Consider the following 23,867-nt stretch of genomic DNA (forward strand, 5'->3'; position numbering starts at 1 on the left):
GAATTACAATAACTTTGCTTGCCACTAGGGGCCACTATTGTCTAACAATAGAAAATACAACACAGGAAGCTTGAGCCCATGATGTTGAAATGAATCTAAGCATTTTAAATTTATGCAGTGACATTAGGCACATCTATCATTTTGTATTGTTGATTGTGTTCATTTAAGTGCCATGGATCTCTATCAGAGCTTTTACTTTTTGAATATAATAGGGATTCCTACAAAAATGAGCACTCAGAGATAATAAATCTCTGAATTCAGCAGTCATTCATTTCTTTTTTCAGCATCTTCACATTTCCAAATGTTCCAGAGATAACAAAATATCATCTGCATAATAAGAAAATTGTTTTTACAGGATAAAGTCTGCTGTTTACTTCATGAGATATCCAAAAGCGGATCTATGTATAAAAAACTATATTCAGAACTAATATCAACTGTGGGCTCTTGTGTTTTGAGGCCTATAGCAAATGTGACTATTTTTGGTTGAATATCACGCACATGTGTTATCATACAGTCTATGGTGTAGACACAAGAAGCAGAAGTTAAATACATGAGCAAAAGGAAGAGCCAGCTGTCTACTTGATATCCAGTGTGTGGATTGAAATAAGGTGTTCTTCAGCGTTTGTGCATTTATGCCAACAATCTGTTAAATAGAAAGCCAAATATGAGTGTTTGATTGAACTGTTTTTATTGTCTTGCAGACAGAAAATGCATTATTCCACCACAAATGCTGTCACAGATCCCGTGTCTAAATTCATTTGCATTTAACACTGACATATCTTCTCAAACCAATACTGAGACTACTGTAGTGCAGGGTTGGGGCAAACAATAGTGAATAACCAGTACAAGGGTTACAGTTCAATAATTCATGTTAAATTAAATAAGAGTACATGTTACCTTGAAAGATGTTGGTGAACAAAGTATTTTATTGTGAAAAATATAGATTTAGAAGGACTTTAAAATACTTTGATGATTATTGTATTTATTAAAAAGGGAATCATTTTACACCAACAAGAATAAATTAGACTGCAATAAAATCATCTTGTGCATGACCACAAACTGTATTTGATTTGACTTTTTAAAGCAACCCAGCCCCGCTGTGTGGTGATATGTACGTCAAATATGTTCCCCTGCAAAATCATAAATAGTCTTTGGCAATCTTTTAAATTAGCACACATTTTCAAAAGATGCATCTTAACTTAAACCAAGAATAAGAAATACTTAAACTGATGTTAATGAAGCAGCCAGTGCTGACTAGTGGAAGAAAAGTGCAGATGAGTCACGTCCATGTAGCTGCTTCAGTGAGGTGCAGCTGGGCGAGAAAGAGGGAGCAGAGGGAGGAAAAGTGATGCAGAAAGGCACAGAGTGGATTTCCTTCATTGTGCCTTCAGTCCTGCAATTTGAACTGGAAGGAACTGGTGCTCCATTTGCTTGTGTCACAGTTGAGCATGGTGCGCTCTGTGAAGGTCACGTTACCTTCTGCGTCAATCAGAATAATTGTATTGGTCCTGAACAGACAGGGAAACAAATAATTAGAAATTATTAATAAAATATAAAAGAAGGTTGAACACAGGACAATTATACGATTTCTGAAGTGATACTTTCACATTAGACGTATCTAACCAATCTCGTAAAGAGATACATCTGATGCTTGATAAACACCATCATTCCTTGGTTCATTACCCTGCACAGAGGAGCACCCGTACATGTATTTCTGTGGAGTTCCAGTTTTACTATACATAGTTAAAGTTGCACAGAGGCTTCACAGTGGCTTCCCGTAGCAGTATGAACCCTAAAGGAAATTATTTTCTTTTACTTTAATTTATGGATCTTCAGTTTTCCATTCAGATACATATTTGTAAAGTAAAACAGATACAAGCTTTGTCAGGTCTGTCCTCGAGAGGAGAAAAAAAAACAACATTTCAAAATGCTTGTTTGCTGAGTGGAGGTCGAATTGATCATTTCTGATGGATCAAAGGAAGTCTGGAAATCTAAACGCTGATTGCCTTTCCAGACACAGGGTCAAGCAGATTCATAATTCAGTCAAATTTTTGATCCAGAATGGATTATAAACTGCACGTGCATGAAGAAAACTCTATAGAGAAAAATAATCATCATCAGATTAACACCAACAGCCATGATGCTATGCTCTATATTTGTATTCCTGCAAACACCAAAGCCTGTTGATACTCAGAGTGAAATCGCACAACAAATACAAACCATTCTACATTTTCATGCAGAATCTGTACATACAGATTAGGGTGTAACAGTCACCTGAATCAAGAAGGAGCAAAGGATGCTTCAGTGACTCCATCAAAGAATGACCCACTGATCGTCTTGCTACAGGACAGACTGTCTCCACTAATCAAGTGCAGCTTTAAGTGTAGACAATCCCGTTTCATTAACCTGCTGTGAAGGATTGCTTACACTGGACTGTGTGTACAGCAACATTTCTCAGTCCCTGCAGGCCTGTCAGTCACTTCAGGTGGAAACAAACACAGGGGGGTGAAGGAGAAAGATTAGGCGTGGGTGGAGGATACTGACCTTGTACCATAATGAGGGGAGCGAACACACACCGCTGACAATGCCTGGATCATGGGCTTGCCGTAAAAATCCCCCTGGTTCTCCTGAGTTGGATCAGGTGTGTTCCTGTTGAAAAACCAACAGGACATCCGTTTGAGAAGCTTCTACACCTACTCCTGATCAGCTTAAATTACCCATGTCCTTAGTTTCAGTCTCAACACATAATAACCAGGCTTATGTGCAAACTTTCCCTGTGTAAATATCTCAGCTGTGTAGCTGGGTCTTGGTGTATTTCTATACATACACAACAACTTGTTTAAAAGTTTCTACTTAAGGTCTGAGAGCTGGTAATCCATACTGGAGACACATTAAAGTGAGGCCAAGTCTACTTTATGCTCATTTCTGTCACAGCACCAGGCTTGCAGTAGCTCAGGACAGATTGAATGTTGTGCAGGGTTGACCCTCATTTCCTTCAGGTGTAAAAACAATTTAGTTTTCTCCCCATAGCCAATGTAGATGTAAATAATAGCTACGTACTAGCTTCACTGTATGACACCATAAATGGTAAACTTTTAAATCAAATGAAAAAGTATTAGTAGAAAAGATTCTTATAGTGCTGAACACTGAAAAGATGTTTGGGTGCATGCTCATCACTCACAGCTCCTCATTGTTGAGGACGTTGAGCAGCTCTTGCACCAGTCCGTCACAGGACAGGGACTGATCATGGACAATGCTGGTGAAGTGTCGCTTTCCCTGCAGCAGTTTCCTCCACGGAGTGTCCAGCAAAGAATTACTCAAGCCGTAGACTCCTGCTGAGGGGCACATGAAGAATATATAAGTTAGTAATCTCTGTCACTGACCTTGTGGTACTTCCTCCGATAAAAGAGTCAATCTGAGAGCAAAATCAACATTGAAATGTCATGCTAACATGAACGGACCAAAGGCCAAGAGGAGAGATGTGAAATGAACAGTTTCTACAGCAACCACATTAAAAACACAGACCTGGCTTTAGATGGATGGGTTCAGGGCTGCCTCTGTTTCCATAGTAACACACAATGTCTTGTTTGGCTCTACATGGGACACAGAAAGATGAGAAATTAGGCATTGCATTTGGTGGTGATTAAACTCGTTTATGTCTAATAACGGAGGCTTTGTCAGGAGTATTGATGCTCCATTCTCTTGAAAATAACGAAAAAAATTAAGCAAAGATGATTTTTTTCCAGGGGTAACCCTGAGGGAAAGATGGAGAATAAGTGCTCAGGGTGAAAGAGAAAATCAAAACTGCACCATACGGTATTCTTTTATGACTGACTTTCTTTTCAGTCTTGGCAAAAAGGAATTAAGAAGCCAGTTTTACTTGGAGAGGCAACAAGATTGGAAGAATAACCAAACACTGTATTTGATTGCAGCATTTAAATCGGTCCTAAGAAACAACAGGGTCAAATTAAAGCTTCAAAATATAAATGAGAGCTGCAAAGACCTTTGATTAGCACAAAACCCTTAAGCTATAGTGTTAGATGTCTTTGCAAAGTCCTCAGTTAGAGGGAATTTATTCAGTCTGAAAAATCTGTCTGACATCAAGGGCATCAGTGACGGCTGTGGTACAGGAGAGTGAATAATAAATTATGACCAAATCCTTTGAAGCAGAAGGGGAAAGATTTTTTTTAATGTCAATTTTATGACAGCCGTACCAGTGGCATCAGTCAATCTGAAATGTGGTGCAACAGTACCTCAACATCTGACTTGGAAAGTTTCCCAGTCAAGAGCTGGCAAGAAAAGAACAGACTTTGCTGTTGGGCTTTCAGCTCTGCCACAGAACTTTACTGGAAGGGTTTCAAAGCCAAAACACAAATCCACCTTTGCTCTATGCAGCATCAGCAGGAAAAAGTTTGGCCTATTAAAAATCACATTGATTACAATTAGTGAATCAGCAACTTTATGATAACTGATTAAAGTCAGTAAGAAAAAAGTGCAATAGGTGTGAATGTTGATGCTTCCAAATGTTAAGACCCGAGGCCTCTTTCTGCTTTCAGCACCCACAGTTTGGGTTTTGAATTGTTGGTTAGACTAAATGAAACAAAGACTCTGTATGAGACAAATTAACATTGAAGGTTATTAAATACTGTTTATAGATTTATTTAGCATTAGTATATTTGAGAAACTGTAGTGGTAAAGCATGTAAAAATTATAATTGGATTTGGTTGCTTTATACACTATTTTAGTTCCTTTTTTGATGAGAAGACACTGGCTGTTCTGTTCGATCTGTGTTGCAGTATGCTGGGCCAGACGTCACTGAATTTCCGGTTTCGGAAAGCGGAAGTAAACAACGGCCAAGCCAATAACGAAACTGCTTCTTTAGCATTCATTCATAATTCAAAAGGTTAGGAAGTGGTTTATAAGGAATGTAATAATTTCCACAGCACTTAAAAACTGAGTTCTCACTGTCAAAAAAGAGGAGACAAGAAAAAGCGGAATGAGCGCTGTGCATTGTGGGAAACAGTACGCGAGGGAGACTTGTCCCATACTGTGAAATTTTCTTGACTCAGTAGACATCCGGGGAGTTTTGGCGTACTGCAGATTTTGCTCTTGTTCATATCTATTAGAATGAAATCAAGCATCATCTGTTAAATATTTGGTTTTGTGACACTAAAGGAAAACCAGAATTAAGTTGTTATTGTTTTTACAATATACAACGGCTCATGAGTGGATGATTGCTCTGGATGCAACAGGGAGACACAAGTAAGCCAGGACTTCCAGCTACTAATGCAGTTTTGTCAGCTACAGACTCCATACAGGGAAACTCGATGGGGAATGGTCTCTTCTGTTTCCGTAAGTTTTAAAAACCTCACAAATCTGGGCGCTGGTGGCCTAGTGGTCTACGTGTGCCCCATATACAGAGTATATAGACCTCGTAGCAGAGGTTGCTGGTTCAACTCCCGACCTTGACCATTTGCTGCAACTCACAAATGATCTGTACAGAAAACACTTTCACACATACAAAGAGACAATCACAGGGAGCTATACATGAAAAGTAGTTCAAATGGTTTTAAGCTGTCAAGAGGCACATTATAGGTCTGAGGATTAAATTACCAAACACACAACACTCGTACTGCTTCATATAAATAAAGAACTAATAATTTACTGACTTTACTAAAGTGTCACAGGATTAATCACTTCTTCATTTTTCATTGCTTAATGTAATTGAAGAAGTGAGAATCATCATCTATCAGGTCAACATACCACAGGCAGAATGATGCCAGAGATATGACATGACAGTAAATGTGCTTGTGTTGAGGGTTTAAACATGCAGGTGTTGACTGGACTGATTAAGATAATCTCATCTCATCTTGTACATCATAATTCACTCTGTTTTCCTCTGGGACATCCCTGTTTCTTTTCACACCTCAACAAAGACTGAGGGAATAATATAACGCGACTGACTTGAGCCAACTCTTCCTCTCTCCTACTAATAACTGGTGATAACATTCCCTGTATCTACAGTCGTCTCTGTGCAGAGGTCATCCTTCACTGTTTGCACAGGATGTCATCTGTCTTGTGTACATTTCCTGGAGCAGAGCCTTTTCTGAACCCAGGACAATATGTGTGCAAGCAGTTGCAGCAGAATTGTCAGAGCTGCAGGCTGACTTTACACCGTCTCTCTGTCAACAGCAAATCAAAGACCTTAATGCAGTTTCCAGCTTGTACCCAGATCCGGTCTTACTGTCTGACTTTACAGCTACTTTTTCAGCACACCCTTGGTTACTGCAAACATGGCAGCCAGGGCCTATGTTGACTTGGGTGACAGCAGTCAACATCATACATGCATGTGCCCAGGAGCTGCTCAATAAGAGCCAGATGGCACTGTAACCTGAGGGGACACTGAGGAGGAGTCCTTGGAGATACTTCCTGTTGTGAGCTCTGTGATGGGCAAACACAGTGTCTGAAATACAATTTTGAACTTGGTATTGTGACCTGAACTCAACAATATGAGATAGGCCTGGTGACTGCACACACACTCTGTCAGAGATATGCATCAAATTTGCAACAGTGGAAGCAGACGGAGGATTTACAGGAGATAGCTCTATTTCTGCTATCTGAACCTGGCTAGCATATTGAAAGTCCCATCAGGTGTGCAGTGGGGTGATTTGGGCTGAGATGAGAGAACAGCAGGAGGTCAAGGCCACCGGGCAGAGAGAGAACGAGGAGGGAGAGGACTTTTTTCAGATCTCAGTTTGAGAGGTAATCAGTATGCTGGCCGGGAAGCGTCCTAATGAAGAGTCCTCCATACTGAGGCTGCAGAGCAGTTTCCCCATCGCCAGCTATATAGGGGCTGCCTGGAGATGCTCGGATGAGCTTTTCAAAGTTATCAGTTCAGAGTGTAGATAGGTGTGTTGGTAGATGCTCACGGGTGTTGAGAATCATTTTCTCCTACACATAGACAATAAAAGCATGAAGTGGTAAGTAAATAATTGTTATTAATCATTATTAGCCATGTTAACCTCAAGGCTGTGTGGATGCCTATGTGTTGAGTCCAAATATCTCAAAAACCACTGGATGGATTACTGGGAAATTTGGTTTGGATGACTAAGATGCCAAGAGGATGAACCTCAATGACTTTGGAGATGTCCTGCCTTCTGCTTTACTTTTCCATCTGACCATTATGTCACTTTGCTCAACAGTTTTGATAATGACTAATTACTCTCACAATTAAAAGACATCCCTCCCTTGATACACTTGTATAAATATATTAAAGTTTTATTTATTTATTTTTATGTATTTATTTTTGGGGCATTTTTGCCTTTATGGATAGGACTGTTGAAGAGAGACCGGAAATGTGGGCAGTAGAGAGTAGGGGAGGACATGCAGCAAATGGTTGAGGCTGGAATCAAACCTGCGACCACTGCGAAGACGACTATAGCCTCTGTAGGTGGGGTGCTTAGACTGCTAGGCCAACAGCGCCCTTACATTTTTATTAATGGCTATTTTCCTGTATTCAGAAGACAGGACAGTGGAAAGGACAGCTTTTTGCCTTTTGTAACATGCAAAGTTAGCATGCAAAATTTTTAAACAACATTTAAAAGTAACTCGAAGGTGTCCCCTTCATATTCAATTTGCTGGTAGTGAAGTCCATATCAACAAATTCAAACATATTAAGCATAGTAAAAACTAATAAAATCTCCCCCTCTATTTCACCATTGTTTGGTGACAACTGGGAAATGTTAGCATGCTAACGTGTGAACTACAATCAAAAGTAATTACATTTCACAATCAGTTTTAATTCAGTCTGTTGCACATCGGCAAACTCTTGACACTCCCCCTTCAGTTTACAGTTGTGTGGTATTTATCTGAATATTTAAGCATGCAAACATGTTAGATATGAAAAGCATCGTCTTTGTAAACATGTTATCATACTGACATTAGCACATTTGCACTCTGGCTTACGCTAGTTCATTTCTTTATATCTTAAAAGTACTTCTTTACCTTTGATTGTACAGATAGTATTTTTATTTAGAATTTTTAAGGTTAGTTTTTAGGTTTCTATATTTATTGCCCTTACTGTCTTGTTGTTAAGTACCAGTGTTCGATTCACCACGTCAAATTCCTCACTTGGCAATAAAGGTTTCTTGATTCTTGATATTGACATTAGCATTTAGCACAAGACGCAGCTGCATGCTGTGGCCAAAGTTAAAATTGTGAAATAAAATGTTTTAAATATAACTGATAGATCAATGTTTCTCTACTTATCAACATCTGCTACTGTATGTAACCTAAAGGTGACTGCTGACTTGATGAAAACATAACAAGAGAACAACATAATGCTCTTATACGTGTGTGTACATTAAATTTTCTCTCACCTAAAACAGCTAACCTATCTAAATAAGCCATAAAAAGATCACACAGACCTGCATGAGAGACAGCAGCAGGAGAACGCAGTGGGATTTTGATCTCATCTTGATGTAAAACATGACCCCATGCTAAAAACTGTAAAGCCAATCTCAACATTATTTTAATTTTGGAGGCAATTTGCAGACATCTGGATTGACTCAATGCACAATGCAGGCTGTATCTGAGCTTCTTAGTGTAGAATCCACACCTTATTCTACTCATGGTGTTCTCTTATACTTTAAGAGATTGTGGTTTCCCCAAAGCTAAAAATACTCCTGGTTGTTCCTCTTTAAAATGTCCAGAGTTCATCCACCTCTGATACTCTGGAATGTGCATATCTGCAACACGGCTGTTTTTCTTGTTCAGCTCAAACTAGTTTCTGCCAAGAATTACAACACATGGTTCGAGGCCATCAGACTGAAACGCTTTCTGCAGTTGTTTTTATAACGCAGCCTCTCTGCTTGACTTAAAGTGTGTTTAGCGAGGCATTTCTCTTCAGGGAAACATCAGAGGAGATATTTATTAAAATGAATCATTTCTGGACATTGACTTGAAAGTGAGAGTGACATAAACGGTGATCAAAAATATAGGAGAGTCAGATAAAAGTTTGATATGGAGTCTCCAGAGTATCAAGCTGTGAATACCCGAGATCAACATGTGAATATATGTGATATTAACTATATACAGCGTTTACTGAACATATCCCTTGTGGTCGTGGATTGACAGGCGACATAATTAAAAACGTGTGATCGATACATCAAAGGAAAAATGATTTAATTCTTCTAAATGCAAAGTTAACATCTTCTCTCTCGTATCTATGCAAAGGCAAACAATGCCTCAATGTTGCACAACATTACAGATCATGTGTACATGGTAAGTGATCAATGAGAGATCCTGTAATTGTTATATAGAGCTCCTTTATGTCCACCAGATGCACTTATTGATTCAGAAGAAACTGGATGCCTTATTTCCTCTTGGCTGCTGGAAATTATGGAAAACAAATTGGCTGGTAATGACGGTGTTTATTGCAGAGATACTGCATTCATCACCATCAGCAGCAAACGCAGCTCCTGTCAGAGGGGGATTTCATAGGAAAAACATATACAACTTCTGAATGTTTTGCTGGTGTCTCATAAGTGTGGGGTTGCACCTTGTCGTTACATTAAAGAGAAATGCATACGAGATAGCAAAGGCGCAACTACAGCTCGGGGGATTTAACAAGGACATCTGCATATCTTTTAGCTGTTTCATGTATTGTGAGCAGAGAAGAAGGGTTTTAAAGGCCTGAATAACACTGACATTCCTGGGCTGAGGCTGCAATTAGCCGATATTTTCTGCTGCTGCTATTAAATACCTGGAACCAAGGAAGGGAACTAACACTTCTCCCTTGAATCTTGGATCTCTGTAATTGAAGAAAATGACTGCATCTACTGATTTGTTAATTGACCTAACCCTGAAACAATGCTTGTCTGATCAATAGGTGGCAGGCCTGTTCTGTCAGCTGGAAATATTTAAAAGCCTGCAGGAGACAGAGTAAGCAATCATGTTGAATTAAACTGCATCATATCTGCTACATTTGATATAGACTTATTACCTGATATAATAGTTTTTAAAATGATTTTTCAAGCCAAACACAGCAGGAAATCTCTGCATCCGTCGAATCTTAAAGTAATGTTTAAACATGTGGACGGAGAGACGTCAAAGCAGAAGAAAATCCCTCCTGAGAGGAGATCCTGCTTGAGGCCATGTTACCAGGATACATGGATCATGACACCAAGCTCCACTGTGGAAACCCGGATTTTCTTCCTCCCCCAGCAGGGACTATGTTTGGTACGGGTGTGTGTTGGAGCTAAACCTCCAACCTCTTGCTGGCAGAAACCAAGACCTGTTTCCATGCCAATTGTCTACAGGGGCCTCTGCCATGACAGCTATCTTGGTGTGCGCTGATCCCACTTTGATTTCCCTTTCTTAAACAGATCACCACTTTCAGTCAAGTCAGGCTGGTGGGTGAAAAAGAAGGAGAAAAAAAAGAATAAAGCCCTCATTATTTTTAATGCTGTCTAGATTTTCTTTGTCTGAAGCCCTGAACATGAACAGGTACTTCTTTTGAATTTTAATGCATGCTCCTCCAAAGCTCAGCGTTTCAGATTTATTTTTCAGTTTTGCCCGCTAAGCACTCCAGAGATGAAGACGGTGCCTTAACGGTTTCATTCTAAAGTAAGGCCAGAACTCAGAGGAACACAGCTCCAGTCTTTTGTCAACACGTTTCCACAAACAGCTCAGATTTAAAACCCTGCAGTGCACAAAAATCTGCCTTTCTCACTCCATGACACCCACGCAGTGCAAAACAATGCATAAAGAAAACGTCTTAACATCTGACAGCTGTCTGTGGACATATACATAATTACCCCTACTCCACTAAATTCAGCTGGTAGGATCCATTAAGTGGAGAGTAAGGCTGCTTACTTGGAGGAAAAAAATGCTCTTTTTGCAACCAAACCCAAGAAGGATTTAACCACACCCATTACTCACTTGAACTCTGCTGTGATGAGGTTAAAGCCGTTGTACAAGTGGCTTTCTGTCGACACCTTTTTCAGGTAGGAGTAGCTTTCCTGATCCTTGTCTGTAAGGTAGTTTGACACTAGAAACCCTGCAGAAAGGCAAAGGTAACAATGGATATTTAAATCAAAATCATCACTGAAGAAAATCTATAAGAACAGTCAACGTGTCACATAACTCAGAGTAACACAGCAGATACTTCAGAGGAGGCTGTAGAGCTTTGATCTCAAATGTTATCTCTGAATATATCTGTGCCTGTGTCATGGCTTGCTCACCTCTTCCATGTGCATCAGGGTTTGGACGCCCCTCCATGTAGTTGGTGATTGCAGCCAGCTTGCCGCGTTTGTTGATCCCCAGCCATGATCCTCCTTCTTTACCGTATTCAAGGTCCAGGCCTGGTGAAGACATCGATGGGAGAACATTTTAAATGCAGCTCTAATATTCATCACAATTTATCTGGAGGTTAAATAAAATACAGCCTGCTTTTTAAAAAGCCATTTTATAGATGGAGAAGGCACACAGTATGGGACTGAAAACTCCTCAGTATTTGGAGCAGAAATAAATCCAGAAAAAATTCAACACCCGGTTAATATCTAAGATCCTTCACATGATTCTGGGGGGGTTTCCACAACCAATCAACAACAGGATCTCCCCTCTTCTGTGCGACGCTCACTAATATTGGGGATGATGGTTGCTAAGAGACTTTGAAGGAATGGAAGTCCCAGTCCCCTCCTTCTTTTCAGGAATGGATCTCTAACATGATGTCAGTTATACAAATGGAGAGACTCAAGTTCCTACAATCTAACTCTGTGAACACATTCTCAGCTATCTGGAGGCCGTTCCTTGCCTTCTTGGATGAGGCTGACGTGTGATGAAAGTGGAGTATCCTGCAGAGTTGATGCATAGCACTCCAGAGAACATGATTTAATTGGCAGTTTAGTATGGTCTTTTTATGTTTTAAAAATGTATTATTATTATCATTATTATTATTATTATTATTATTATTATTATTATTATTATTATTATTATTATCATTATTATTATTATTATTATTATTATTATTATTATTATTATTATTATTATTTTATTTATTTTCTCTGCTCTCTCTCTCTAAATGACTTATGTGTGTATATGTGTATATATACGTATGCATGTGTGTGCATATGTGTGTTTGTATTTATTTATTTATTTTATTACTTCTCTTCATTTATTTTGTCATTTAAAATTACTTTTCAACTAAAATTTTCTTCATGGGTTTTCTATTCATTTATTTATTTGTCTATTTTATTCGTTTTATTTTTAATGTTATCAATTTTATTTCATTTCACATGTCCGAGCCCCTGTTTGATTGTATTTGTTTTATCTTGTTGATGCATTTAAAAAGTTACAAATAAAATATTTAAAAAAAACAAAACAAAACAAACAAAAAAAATCAACAACCACATGTTCTACACAGGTTATCCCTCTCAAGAAGTTAACAAATTCTTTGCTGGCCTCTGTGATAATCCCGGGAAGGGCTTTGTTGATATTGATTATGTAGAGATTATTTGAAGTGAAGAGTTAATGATCATGGAGTATTTTTTCTTCATTAAACTCAATGGTCTCCAAAGATAACTACCAGATCATTCTTTCTTTTGATTTTAATTCTTTTTGGGAAATGTTGCTGAAAGTTATTAAAAACAGCAGGAGGCCCTTAGTAATAAAAATGATTAGACTAAGCAATGATTGATCCCTGAACATAGACCTCTCACAGCTTCTATTTAAGTGTAAAAACAATCCTGTCTTTAATCTGCCAGTATTGGAACCAAATGTTCCTTTAATATAAAAGTCTGTGGAAAGGAAACAAAAACAGAATACTAACCTTTAACCAGTCTGCTTTAAAACTTGGTGAAATAAGGATATGGGTGTCCTTCCAGTAATGAAATAAACTCATTGTATTTCTCTCCTCCATGGGATACCTAAAAAGGTGGGTCATTGCACGTCTGCTGCACTTCCTGGTGATCAATAAGGACAGGTCCACTTACACTGACACTGACCGAGACAGCGGAGTGGTCTCTCTCCCCTGGGGGACGATGGAAAGCTATCCTGATCCCACTGGGAGCCGTAGCTTACTTCCTTCCTTGTCATGCTATGTCTCCTTCAGGGCCCAGCCTCCACACACCCCTCAGCCCCGCAGATAAGACAGAGCCATTTATTCTTGTCACATTGCATAAAAGCAGCCATCAATTAAAGGCCCACTACTGGAGTCCTGACCCCTCTATTACAGGGGGGAGAGGGAGACGGATGAACAACGAGGCAATCGCTGCGTTTCCTCCTTCAGCAGAAAAAAAGAGGATGATTGATTACCTCCTCTCGGGTGTAATGTGTATTAGACATCAGTCAATTAAATATAGTTTACTGCTTTGTGGGGACCCTGGGCTGAAGAAGATAGATTTTACTTTGATTATTGAAGCCATTTAGACCTTGAATACAGCTGTGGTCAACGGCTAAAAAGCAGAATGCCAAGATTTGAAATTGATGCTTACAGGTGTCCCACTTGTCCACAAACTCTTCTACAATAGTTTTATACCTCATTAGAGCTGTTTGTTGATTTCATCGTGCAGATATGTTATCAGAGTACTTTTTCTAAATGCATGAAAGCTTTTTAAAGAAAATGAAAGATGGAAAACAAGTCTTGGGAGATTTAGAGACGTTATCATGCAGTTTGTTGAACAGAATGACTCTGTGGCTGAAAATGGTCTGCATGAAACGGATTAAAAATGATTGTGATCATAAATAGTCTCAAAAAAAGTATTTGTTGCATTTGCAAAAGAGGCTTCGAATCTCCTGTGACTTTTTCAACAAGCTGTTCAGAGTAGCCTGCAGTCTCATCCTGGGACTGGGCAGACACAAGTTGGAAACTTTCCCCAAGTTCATTAATGACATCCAACATTTTAACTTAACATTCATTGATATGAAAGAGCATCTTGTCCTCCCTTCTTATGGTTAAAGTTATAATATTTAATAGTTATTTTCTTTAAAGAGGACAGGCAACAAGTGTTTCATTCAGGATTAACTATCTATCTCTTGGAAGTTGTAATCTGGACTCGAATGAAGACTCACCGCTGAGGATCTCACTGTTGGTCCCCCAGTAGTCTGCCGCTTTGGACGGCCTGTTGTAGAACTCGTCTCTGTTTGCAGCCAAAATAAGCCTGAAAAGAGAGGAAAGGACATTAGTAGTGATCTTGTATTTTTTTTTCATAGTTAGGAATGCACAGACCTGATCCTTGTAACAGGTATCAGATACTGACCCAGAAAGCTAGATCAGGTGTCAGTGACAAGGTGCTGATCTATAGGGCAGGGTCTACTCAACTCATTGCTGTCCTGCTCTGTGTTTACATCAACCATGTGCGGGAACTACGTCATAATGTGTGAGTAGGTCTCTGCATTTTGAGAAGGCAGGAGGTGCCAGTTTGGCCTACATGAATCGCCACTCTGTACTGCAGACCTCGAGGAGGTCTGGGCTGGATTCAAATCTGCTCTATCCAGAATCCTATCTTTTCTAGATAAAGGCATAAAAAGCCCATTACACAAAAACAAAGATGCAAGGCAGTGAGCCAATGTAGCACGGAGGGAGCAAACTACAGACAGAGGCTCAGCAGTTTGAAGAAAGTTCACGTTAGAAACTCCAACAACTTTGACGATAATTTACAGTAATGGGAAAAGCTCATGATTAGAGGGGTGGTGGTAGTGTAGCAAAAGAAGAATCAAGAATTATCAAGCCAAGGAATCAAACAAGCTCAACCAAACAAAAATGGAAGCCAAATGAAGCAGTGAACACTCTCAGTTGTAGATGATAGGAGCTTCCTCGTGATGGTTTGAAAGAGTGAAAAATAACAGACAAGATTCTTGGATTCATTTTTCAGAAAGAGAAACATCTTCAACTCAAAGAGGTATATCACCTCCTGGTCGAACACTTGGAACCCTGGTACGGTTTACCATCATGTGTAAATATCATAGACTGTATAAAATATGGACGTAGTATCTGTGACGTCACCCATCTGTTTCTGAAGCGCTGTTTTGAGGCCAATCGTCGGCGGCAGCCATATTGCTGCTGTCGAGCGATTGTGACGGAAAGAGGCGGGCTCCTAGCCAACAGCTACAGTGGTCACGCCTGTCATTCAAGTCAGCTGTGCCTCTCATTGGAATCTCAATATCTTCGAAATTGCCGCGTTAGAAAAAAATTCACCCCCCGTGCATTGTGTGCTGATCAAGAAATGAGCTATCCAGACTACACTCATCTTTTGTACCAGGCTGTAAACATGTTTATTTCTGCAGTAAAGATCGTCTTTTTTCAATTGGTGTGTATGTGGTTTCTGGTACTTCCGGAGCCAGCCTCAAGCGGATCCTCGATGAACTGCAGTCTTTAGCACTTCTGCATTGGACAGGAGGTTGCCGCTTGGTCTCATTTGATACAGCTTTATATGCAGGAAGTTTAATTCCTGACTAATCCACTGCAGCATTTAAAAGTTTACACATGAACTGTAATTACTGTTAGTTTTGAGGATTTTCTTACGAAACTACAGGTACACATTTAGAACTTTATTAATAAATAAGAAACGCTTCTTTAATTTGACTTCTTTTAAGGTTTACAAGGTCAGATAAGCATGAAGTTGCCAAAACACAATTGCCAGTCTCATCCTCACATTGAGGAATACAGGTATTTAATTTAATTCTGGTATTTGATCAGTTTAGGTATCAGCCAATGCCAAAGCCCAGGTATCGTTATGAGTATCAGGAGTTAAAGTAGATAGTTGTATCAGTGCATCCCAATTTAGTCTCCTTTTTACACCCTCCATGTGAACAAACAACAGATCCAACATCAAGGCCCAGTCAAGATAATAAACATTTGATATTACATCTAAGAAACAACAGGGGTGACAGACAGACAGACAGACAGACAGACAGACAGACAGACAGACAGACAGACAGACAGACAGTTTGAACACTGTCTCAGGGACTCAGTCGGGTTTGCTGTAAGGACTTGAGGCTCTCTCTGGTTTAGGCTCCTTAAAGGCCAGAAATATGTCAGGGAGTCTTTCAGCAAGGTAAAATTACGGAGTGATTGAGCAGGATGTAGAGGACAGAGAAAGGTCGAGGTTACAGGAGGAGGACATTCTTTGATGACGGCCAAAGCAGAGAGGATCAAAAGGAATGTGACATCAAAAGGACGAGAAAATATTAAAGTAACACACCGTCAGGAGTGACAGAGACCAGGAAGGGTGACATTGAATTTCTAGGTGGACTTGACCTGCATTTTTCTGCTTTTAATTTAAGTGCAGGGTAGTACTGATTTCTCTTATTTATGTCTTTACTTACTTCATACATTTTTTAAATAACTGTGTTTTCTATGATTTCTGTCCTTCTTTCTCTTCTGTACTTGTGTTTCTTTTGGACAGCCACTAAACATCAAATATATAATTATATGCTGAATCATTTAGCCAGGGTTGGATTAAAAAGAGGACAAACAGTATGACAAATAACACTACAATGAATGATGTGGAAAAATACTGATTGCTGACATTTGACTAGCTTACTCTAGCGCTAGACCAGTTTGAGTCTGTATTTTCAGTCTGTTTAAAATGAAGATAACAATACTGATGTCTTTGTATAAATGCACTGAAATTATCTCCCAAACAAGTCCTACATTATTATTGATTTGAGTTGAAACACTGCTGGCAAAAGCAGCTGGAATATGGGGAAGAGACAGCATCTCCTGTTATACACAGGAAGCTGTTTCATGAGAAAAAGTTTGGGAGTTTTCAAAACCCTACAGTGAGGATGAACTCTGTGTTGTAGAGCTGGTATATGTAAGGGATCTATCCGTTTCTTTTCTGCATGCTAAATTTATACAGATTAACGTCAAGTCAGACTGCGGACTCTCCATTCTCATACAGGGGATTCTATGGCCAAGGGATCTAACTCTTCATAGTGGCTTCACATAAAAAAGAGTTCAGTCTGGACCACTCATTTGAAAAGAATGAATTATTTCCACACTGTAAAAACGTACAAGTTCTCCCAACTTAAAATGATAAGTGAACTTGTTGCATGAATTATTTTGAGTTCTAACCACTCTTGCTGTTTAGTTGTGCTAACATAAAGATATAAATCCAGGGGAAAAAAACTAATTTGCCCTGCTGACTAATATAGAGTATTCCTAACGTATAAGACTAAGTTGTAACAAAAAAATATGAAGATTTCAGTCTGACATGAGATCATCTTTATAACCCTACAGCTACTTACAAGTTCAACAAGAAAGGAAAATCTAAATATGACACAGACGTCAATAAACAATTTTCTTTTTCACTTTGCAAAGCGTCCTGTGCGTGTCTCACATTAGTAACCTTTCCCTGTATTTTGACACATTCCTTATTTGGTTAAGAAATGCACTTAACTTTGACACCTTCTATGAGTCAATGTGTCAGAAATGAGAGTGAGAAATGAAGTAATTTTGTTGCCTAAATATCACACAACTTTCAGCTGATAACAAAACATCACTTGATATGATGATAATATATTCTCACTTAGCTTCTGGACCTCACCACCCTCAAAGCAACATGCAGGCACACAACACATGCAGCCCGTCACAACATTATTCTCTTCCTCTGAGGAAAAGTCGACCTTTCACTTCTCACAGTGAGACTGTTGTAAGTGGATGAGAAGTTCAGCAGAGTATCAGACTGCAGATTTGTGTATTCAGTGGTTTGTGAGCATGCAAAGCACAAACATGTACTCATCTTTGAGCGATGAACTAATTGTTACACATTCATAGAAGCTGAGATATAGATTTAAACACTGCAGAGCAGCATCTGAAGAGCCTTTGGGCAAAGCACTGGAGCCAGAGCAGAAAAAGGGCGAGTGACATTTATTGACCTGTATAATAGCTGCATGTTCCCTCCGAGCTATGCAACGGTCCCTCTGTTACTCCTCCAGGATGGGGGAGCTTGGATCTTGTTAGGAGCAAACAGATAAAGTCAACTGCTTTAATAGGGGTTGACCTCTTTGAATCAGGGCTAATGATAGTCTGTTCCCATGGAGCTGTGTGACCCACCACTGCTGCGGAAAACAAAGCTAACACTAATGACGCTACATGAGACAGAGCCTCTGATATATAGGATCCTAAGGACCGTGGCCCTGAAAGGTGACTCGCTGAGCTCATTTGCTGCCACTTGAAAAATATTGACCTTTATGAATCTTTAAAAACAGATGTCCACATTTAACTACTTAAACAATCCGGTTGAGGACTTTGTCCCCTTGTCTCAAAGGTCATTCACTCGCTTGTCAGACTGTTAACAACAACCAACAGGTTGAAGAGGAAGTTCAGCCTATAAATCTGACACCAGTCATCCAGATATCTATCTGCTGGTTAAACCGTTAATCCAGAATTATTGGCCATCACCCCCAAAGGCTAATCCATCATCAGACAATAGTTGATGGGTTCCTAATGGAAGAAAGCTTCTACTGCTACATGCACCTGTTGCAGTGATTAAGTCAAGGGTAACAGTACTGCTAGCACTTCCAACTGGAGGGCTATCGTGATGTTGTGGAACATATTCATGCTCACAAGATGATCAGCTTTTGAGGCATTGACACCTCATTGGGGTTCCTCTCCGGCCAGCTTTGGGTCAAAAATGTCAGTTTAATTACAGCATACAGAACAATCATACACTGTCATTATCGTCAGATCGACATGACTGATGTTACCCCCCTGAAGAGATAAAGCATTCAGCCCCTTCATGAAAACTGGTCTCAAGCTGTTTGTCAAGTCCACTGAATTAACACTTGAATATCTCTTGATGGGTTGAGCTGTGCAGCCTCTAGGTACAGCTCTTTATTTGTTTATTTGAATTTTATTCAACCAGGAAAACCTCATTGAGATTAAGAATCTCTTTTACGGGCGCAGACTTGGCCTACTGGTTAAGTTGCACGCCCATGCAGTGCGCGGCCCAGGTTTGAATCCAGCCTGTGGCTCCCTTCCTGCATGTCATTCCCCCACTTTCTCCCAGTTTCCTACACTATCCACTGCCCTCGCCCTCTATCAATAAATGTGTAAAAGAACAAAAATATTACTTAAAAAAAAAAAAAAAAACTTTTGCAAGACTTGTCCTGGCCAAGATCAGCAGCAGCACATTCCAACAAAGTTACAGTTAAACAACACACAAAGTTCAAAAACATGTCAACATATGCTGGATCAGACAACAGAAAGTCATCTGTCAAAGCATCTACAAGCTGATGCATCTTCCTCCAATGCCTTCAATGAAAAACATTTCAAGAAACCAGCTCACTCAAACCCAAACTCTCCTGCAGCAGATTCCAGGCTGCAGGAGCTGCGTACTTAAAACTCTTTTCCCCATTTCAAGACGCTTGCCAGGGACTGAAAGAAAAACAAGTTTTGGGACTGGGTCAAAGAGCGGAGACAGTAGCTTCCAGTATTTTTCAAATGAACAAAGTTACATAAAAAAGAGGGAAGCAAGTTAAGAATCGCCTTAGAAATAAGGACATGCCAGTGATTTAGTCGTGACAATGCAGACCAGCTAACAAGCCTACATGAGCTCTTGGAGCTGTTAATATTGAATTGACATTAATGAGCCTAAAAGAAGTACTATAACCACAGGTCAGATCATTTCTCATCGCTGGATGGTTGATTGCTGCACCACTGTAATTTGGGGCAGTTGAAAAAGTTGAACGATTGCAGGCTCGAGACTGAGAGTCAAAATATAGAAATCTCAGCATGTGGGTAATCACTGAGTCATTAATGTAGAAAATGAACCCATTCAAAGCCCTGCAGGTATGCCCCTGTCATTCTGTGCTGTGGGAGTTAATAATTATACTTAATGAAACTTCAGGCTTGCCTTTAATCCCTTTCTGTCTCAGTGTTTTGCACATTTTGACTTCAACATCACTGCAGTGCAAGAAAACTTCTACTATAACCAGTGGTCTAAATATAGCACCAATTTCACCACATTAGGACACAGTACATTTCACCTTTCCCCAGGTCCATGTCTGAGTCAGTACTCATACCTCACCTCTGCTGTGATCTCCTTAGATGGGGTCAGACTCCCACAGGGAAGGACAGACATGGACTATGGCCAGGTAGAGAGCTCATTCTCCAACTCAGGGGGATTGTAATAAGCTGGATTCAACATCAGCCTGTAACTCATCCTGACTGCTTATACTGCACTGGTCTGAATAAAATTAGCATTTACTCTCAGGAAGGGCAGAGTGAGAGAGGAAGAGAGAGAGAGAGAGAGAGAGAGAGAGAGAGAGAGAGAGAGAGAGGTTTTCAAAACAGCAGATTTGAGAGAAATTATTGATGTGAGTAAATTTGTAGATGATTATTTCATGTGTCAAAGATTGAGTGCTTCTCTTGTGGTTCAGTAAAGAACATCAGCTCTGGAGAAGTCTGACACCTTGAGAATCAGATGTCCTGAAGTTTACTACCAAAATAAAAATTCACTTCCCTTCACTGACAAACTTTGTGTGTGTTTGCATCTCAGCTCAAAGCTTCAAGAGGCACACAAGTCAATCCTGGAACAAGTTAAAATAGAGAACATTGCAGCACTGTCAGAGTATGACGGCAGTGATGTCAGGACGCGAAGCGACTTGATTTCACAACTGGAGAGTTATTTCCCCCTTATATTTACTTTGACTTTCAAAGAAAAGCATCTTTATGTTCTGCAGCTGCATGTTTCAACACATCCGTGATGCTTTATGATGCAAACTGAGGGAAATATTTAAACCTAGCACTGTAAGGTTATTTTTATAGCTGCTTCAAAAAGAAATATTGTGAATAATATTCAGTCACATTTTCCCCCAAAATCAGTGTTGGGCTATTTCAGAAAAAAAGCCTCACAGCATGTATTAATATATATCCAGGTGGACTTCACACATTGCTCCTTTGGCTCTTAAGGGGCATCAACACTTTACAATGCCAAACAATAATTAAATAAATGACTAAATACATACAGGTAAGTTGTATTTGATGTTGGACTCAGTTTAGTTTTTTTTATCTGCTGTGTTATGTTAAAAATGTATGAGGTTTGCAGCTTGACATTCTTTTTACACATAGCAGTGTGTGACTGTTGTCACAGAGTGCCCTGAAGCAAGAAAAATGTATCACAGAGAGCTTCTTCATTTCAAACAGCTCCAGGTGCAATAGCTCAGTTTTGTGTATGACTTTGCTCAGCATGAAGAGGCTTCATTTAAACACCTGAAGACTTTCTGATATAATTTAAAGCACTGCAATTTGGTGCATCAATAAGACTTGTTATCTTCACTCCATTCAGATGTTTACAGCTATTCAGGATCTCTTTATTATAAGGATTAGTAAAATGTAACTATAGCGAATCTGAGAGTAGTGTGTCTTTACTTTAAGGACATTTACAAAACAGTTTCCCCTCAGCATGTTTTGCATGAACGATCAATGTTGTGGCATCATGTCTTCCATTACAGTCCTCGACTTGGGAATCCCGTCCTGATCTATTTGTCTGAAAAAGTGAACTCTCCTAAAGTAGAGAGCATCTAACTTTGCATGCATCAAAGTCTATTGAAAGATGTAGGGGCCATAATGTTGATTTTCATGTCTTATTTGTTCATCATGATTATTTCCTTTATTTTTTGGTTGACTTCATTTCCTGTTTTGGGTTCATGGGTGTGATTTACCTTTTTATCTAGCTGTTCAGTTGTGTGGCGGGATATATCTAAAGAGGGTGCGTGGGTTTGAATATTTTTTGTTGACCGCCATTGTCATTGTTATTATCATCGTTTATTTAGATCTTTTTGGTATTTAATTATTTTCAGTCTTTTGTTAATAAATAGAAAAACCTTTCCTGGACTTTAACACGTCACAAAGTCAAGTCAAGTCAAGTCAAGCTTTATTTATAAAGCACATTTAAAACAACCTAAAAAAGTAAGAAAAAAAGTAAAAAGCCAAGGATTCTTGTTTAGCTGGGACTAAACGCCAAGGACAAACACAAGCTCACTTAGTCTCAGCGGCACTTTTCAATCTAAGCCGCTTCAAAAGAGTTTACTCCTTACCTGTAGGCATTTTTGGAAGCAGGCCGGGGGTCAAACTTGAAGAAAATTATACACATGGATGTATTTGGGGATTGATGACAGTCTTCTCTAAATCCACATCTGATCTAAATGCCGTCATATCTGACAAAGAGAAGAAACATGGGAGAGAAAAAGGAAAAACATTAGAGTTGTTCACATAGTGTAGGGAAGCAGCTTAAGAGTTACTTCATAGAGCATTTACTCACTCATCAGAATACATTATCTTTGTCAAACAGAGGTCATTTTGATACTCACATGGTGCACTAGGCTGTAAAACAGACTCAGAACACCTGCAGAGTTCATGCCGTGTGTGTCCCTGTATGAACCTGTTCATTGAAAGAAGTGTTAAACGGTGTCATAAAAGTTTATTATCTCAATTACTCATTTAAACTGCAGTACGTGCAAAGGTAGCAATTATGTAACAGATGATCTGCACTAATGCATGAGTCATAATGCCATTCAGTGCTATACAATGCGGACACTTATGTGATACTTCCATGCTAGAAAGCTGTTTATATTAATCACATATGTTAGCTGGTCTATTAAACTGCGTATAAGAAGTCCCCCTGTATTCAGCTATTAATAGTTGCTTGGGTTCTGTTTCAAGGTGAGTTCACCAAATGGCTTCTGTCTGTAGTGTGTGGTGCAGGTAACAGTGGCTAAGTAAGATATGCTTTATACTACTGCTCCAAGTGTATGAGTTTAAGCATAACTTAACATTGACTAGCTAGCGGCAGACTAAATATGAAACGACTACAAACAAACGATGAGGCACACTTTAGACTACCTACCTATTAACCTGTTATTCACGACACATCAGACTCCTCACACTATTTACACGGCTAAATGTTTGCCCTTTATCTTCTTCTAGCTTTGCCAATGACTTCTGTTAGCTTGTTGTACTCACTGTTCCTTTTACACTTGTTGTTGACAACTGAGAGGAAGTGGTCACATCGAGTGACCTCGATTTGTGTCTTCACTCGTCTTATTAAGTCACCGCGGTGGGTGGACAGTCCATTTAGATGGTCGTCCTGAATCCCCGCCCACCCCGGCACTACTGGTACTTTAAACGAATGCACTTCGAACGAGCCGCTGAAGCTCCCTCTGATTGGTCGGTTCACAAACGTGAAATGCACAAAGCTAATGGTGAACCGAAGAATTACGCTTCCGGTGTATTTTCTGGCGGGTACTTTCAAAATAAAACCATAAACAATAAAATATACCAAGCTTGGTTTGCTGAGAGTCGAGACCATAGCAAGGATGTTGCACAAGTATGTCCATTCAGTACTGTGCAATTACTTCTTTCAGGGTCTGTTGGACTAGTGTTACGGCTGGCTCGAATGCCAAACATAATAAGGGACACAACACAAAAGGGTTAAGTTAGTTAATTGTATTTTATTGAAACTGAACAGAAAATAATTTGAAAGCTGGAAACAAACCATTGAGGTGCTACTTCCAAGTGATGGGAGAGAGTGAGCGTTAACTAAGGACCTGCTTAAATAGACTTTGGCTGATTGCCCCCAGCTGCAGGTGATCACAGGTGATCACAGGTGATCACCACAGGAAGCTTCAGACACAAAATATGGCAGAACTCTAATGTAACACTACTTACAAACAAATACATCATTTACTTATGCAACTACAATGAATTCAAAACGCTGCCGTAAGACTGCTAACCAGGTCCAGTAAAGCATCCCACATCACTCCCATCCTATTCCCCTTACCCTGACAACCAATCAAATTCAGAATACAGTTTAAGATCCTCAAATTAACATACAAAGCAATCCATCATCAAGCACCCTCTT

At 39.5% G+C, this 23,867-nt stretch overlaps 1 protein-coding gene across 3 annotated transcripts; it reads right to left on the bottom strand.

Moving 5' to 3' along the window:
- Positions 1-665: 665 nt before the first annotated feature.
- Positions 666-23,199, bottom strand: tango2 (transport and golgi organization 2 homolog (Drosophila)). 3 transcript variants are annotated; one of them, XM_034692640.1, is made up of 10 exons: positions 22,970-23,199; positions 22,318-22,388; positions 22,045-22,164; positions 14,071-14,159; positions 11,244-11,363; positions 10,942-11,059; positions 3,526-3,593; positions 3,182-3,335; positions 2,545-2,649; positions 666-1,508 (listed from the first exon to the last, which is right to left on the bottom strand). In XM_034692640.1, the coding sequence occupies exons 3-10, from the start codon at positions 22,098-22,100 to the stop codon at positions 1,388-1,390; spliced, it is 831 nt and encodes a 276-aa protein (XP_034548531.1). In that variant the 5' UTR covers positions 22,101-22,164; positions 22,318-22,388; positions 22,970-23,199; the 3' UTR covers positions 666-1,387. The 3 variants fall into 3 exon arrangements, with proteins under 3 accessions (XP_034548531.1, XP_034548532.1, XP_034548530.1); XM_034692641.1 differs by having other exon boundaries at positions 3,182-3,332; positions 22,854-23,089; XM_034692639.1 differs by having other exon boundaries at positions 22,854-23,089.
- Between the last annotated feature and the right edge of the window lie 668 nt (positions 23,200-23,867).

Source organism: Notolabrus celidotus, chromosome 9 (assembly GCF_009762535.1).
Source record: "Notolabrus celidotus isolate fNotCel1 chromosome 9, fNotCel1.pri, whole genome shotgun sequence".
NCBI classification, from domain to species: Eukaryota; Metazoa; Chordata; class Actinopteri; order Labriformes; family Labridae; genus Notolabrus; species Notolabrus celidotus.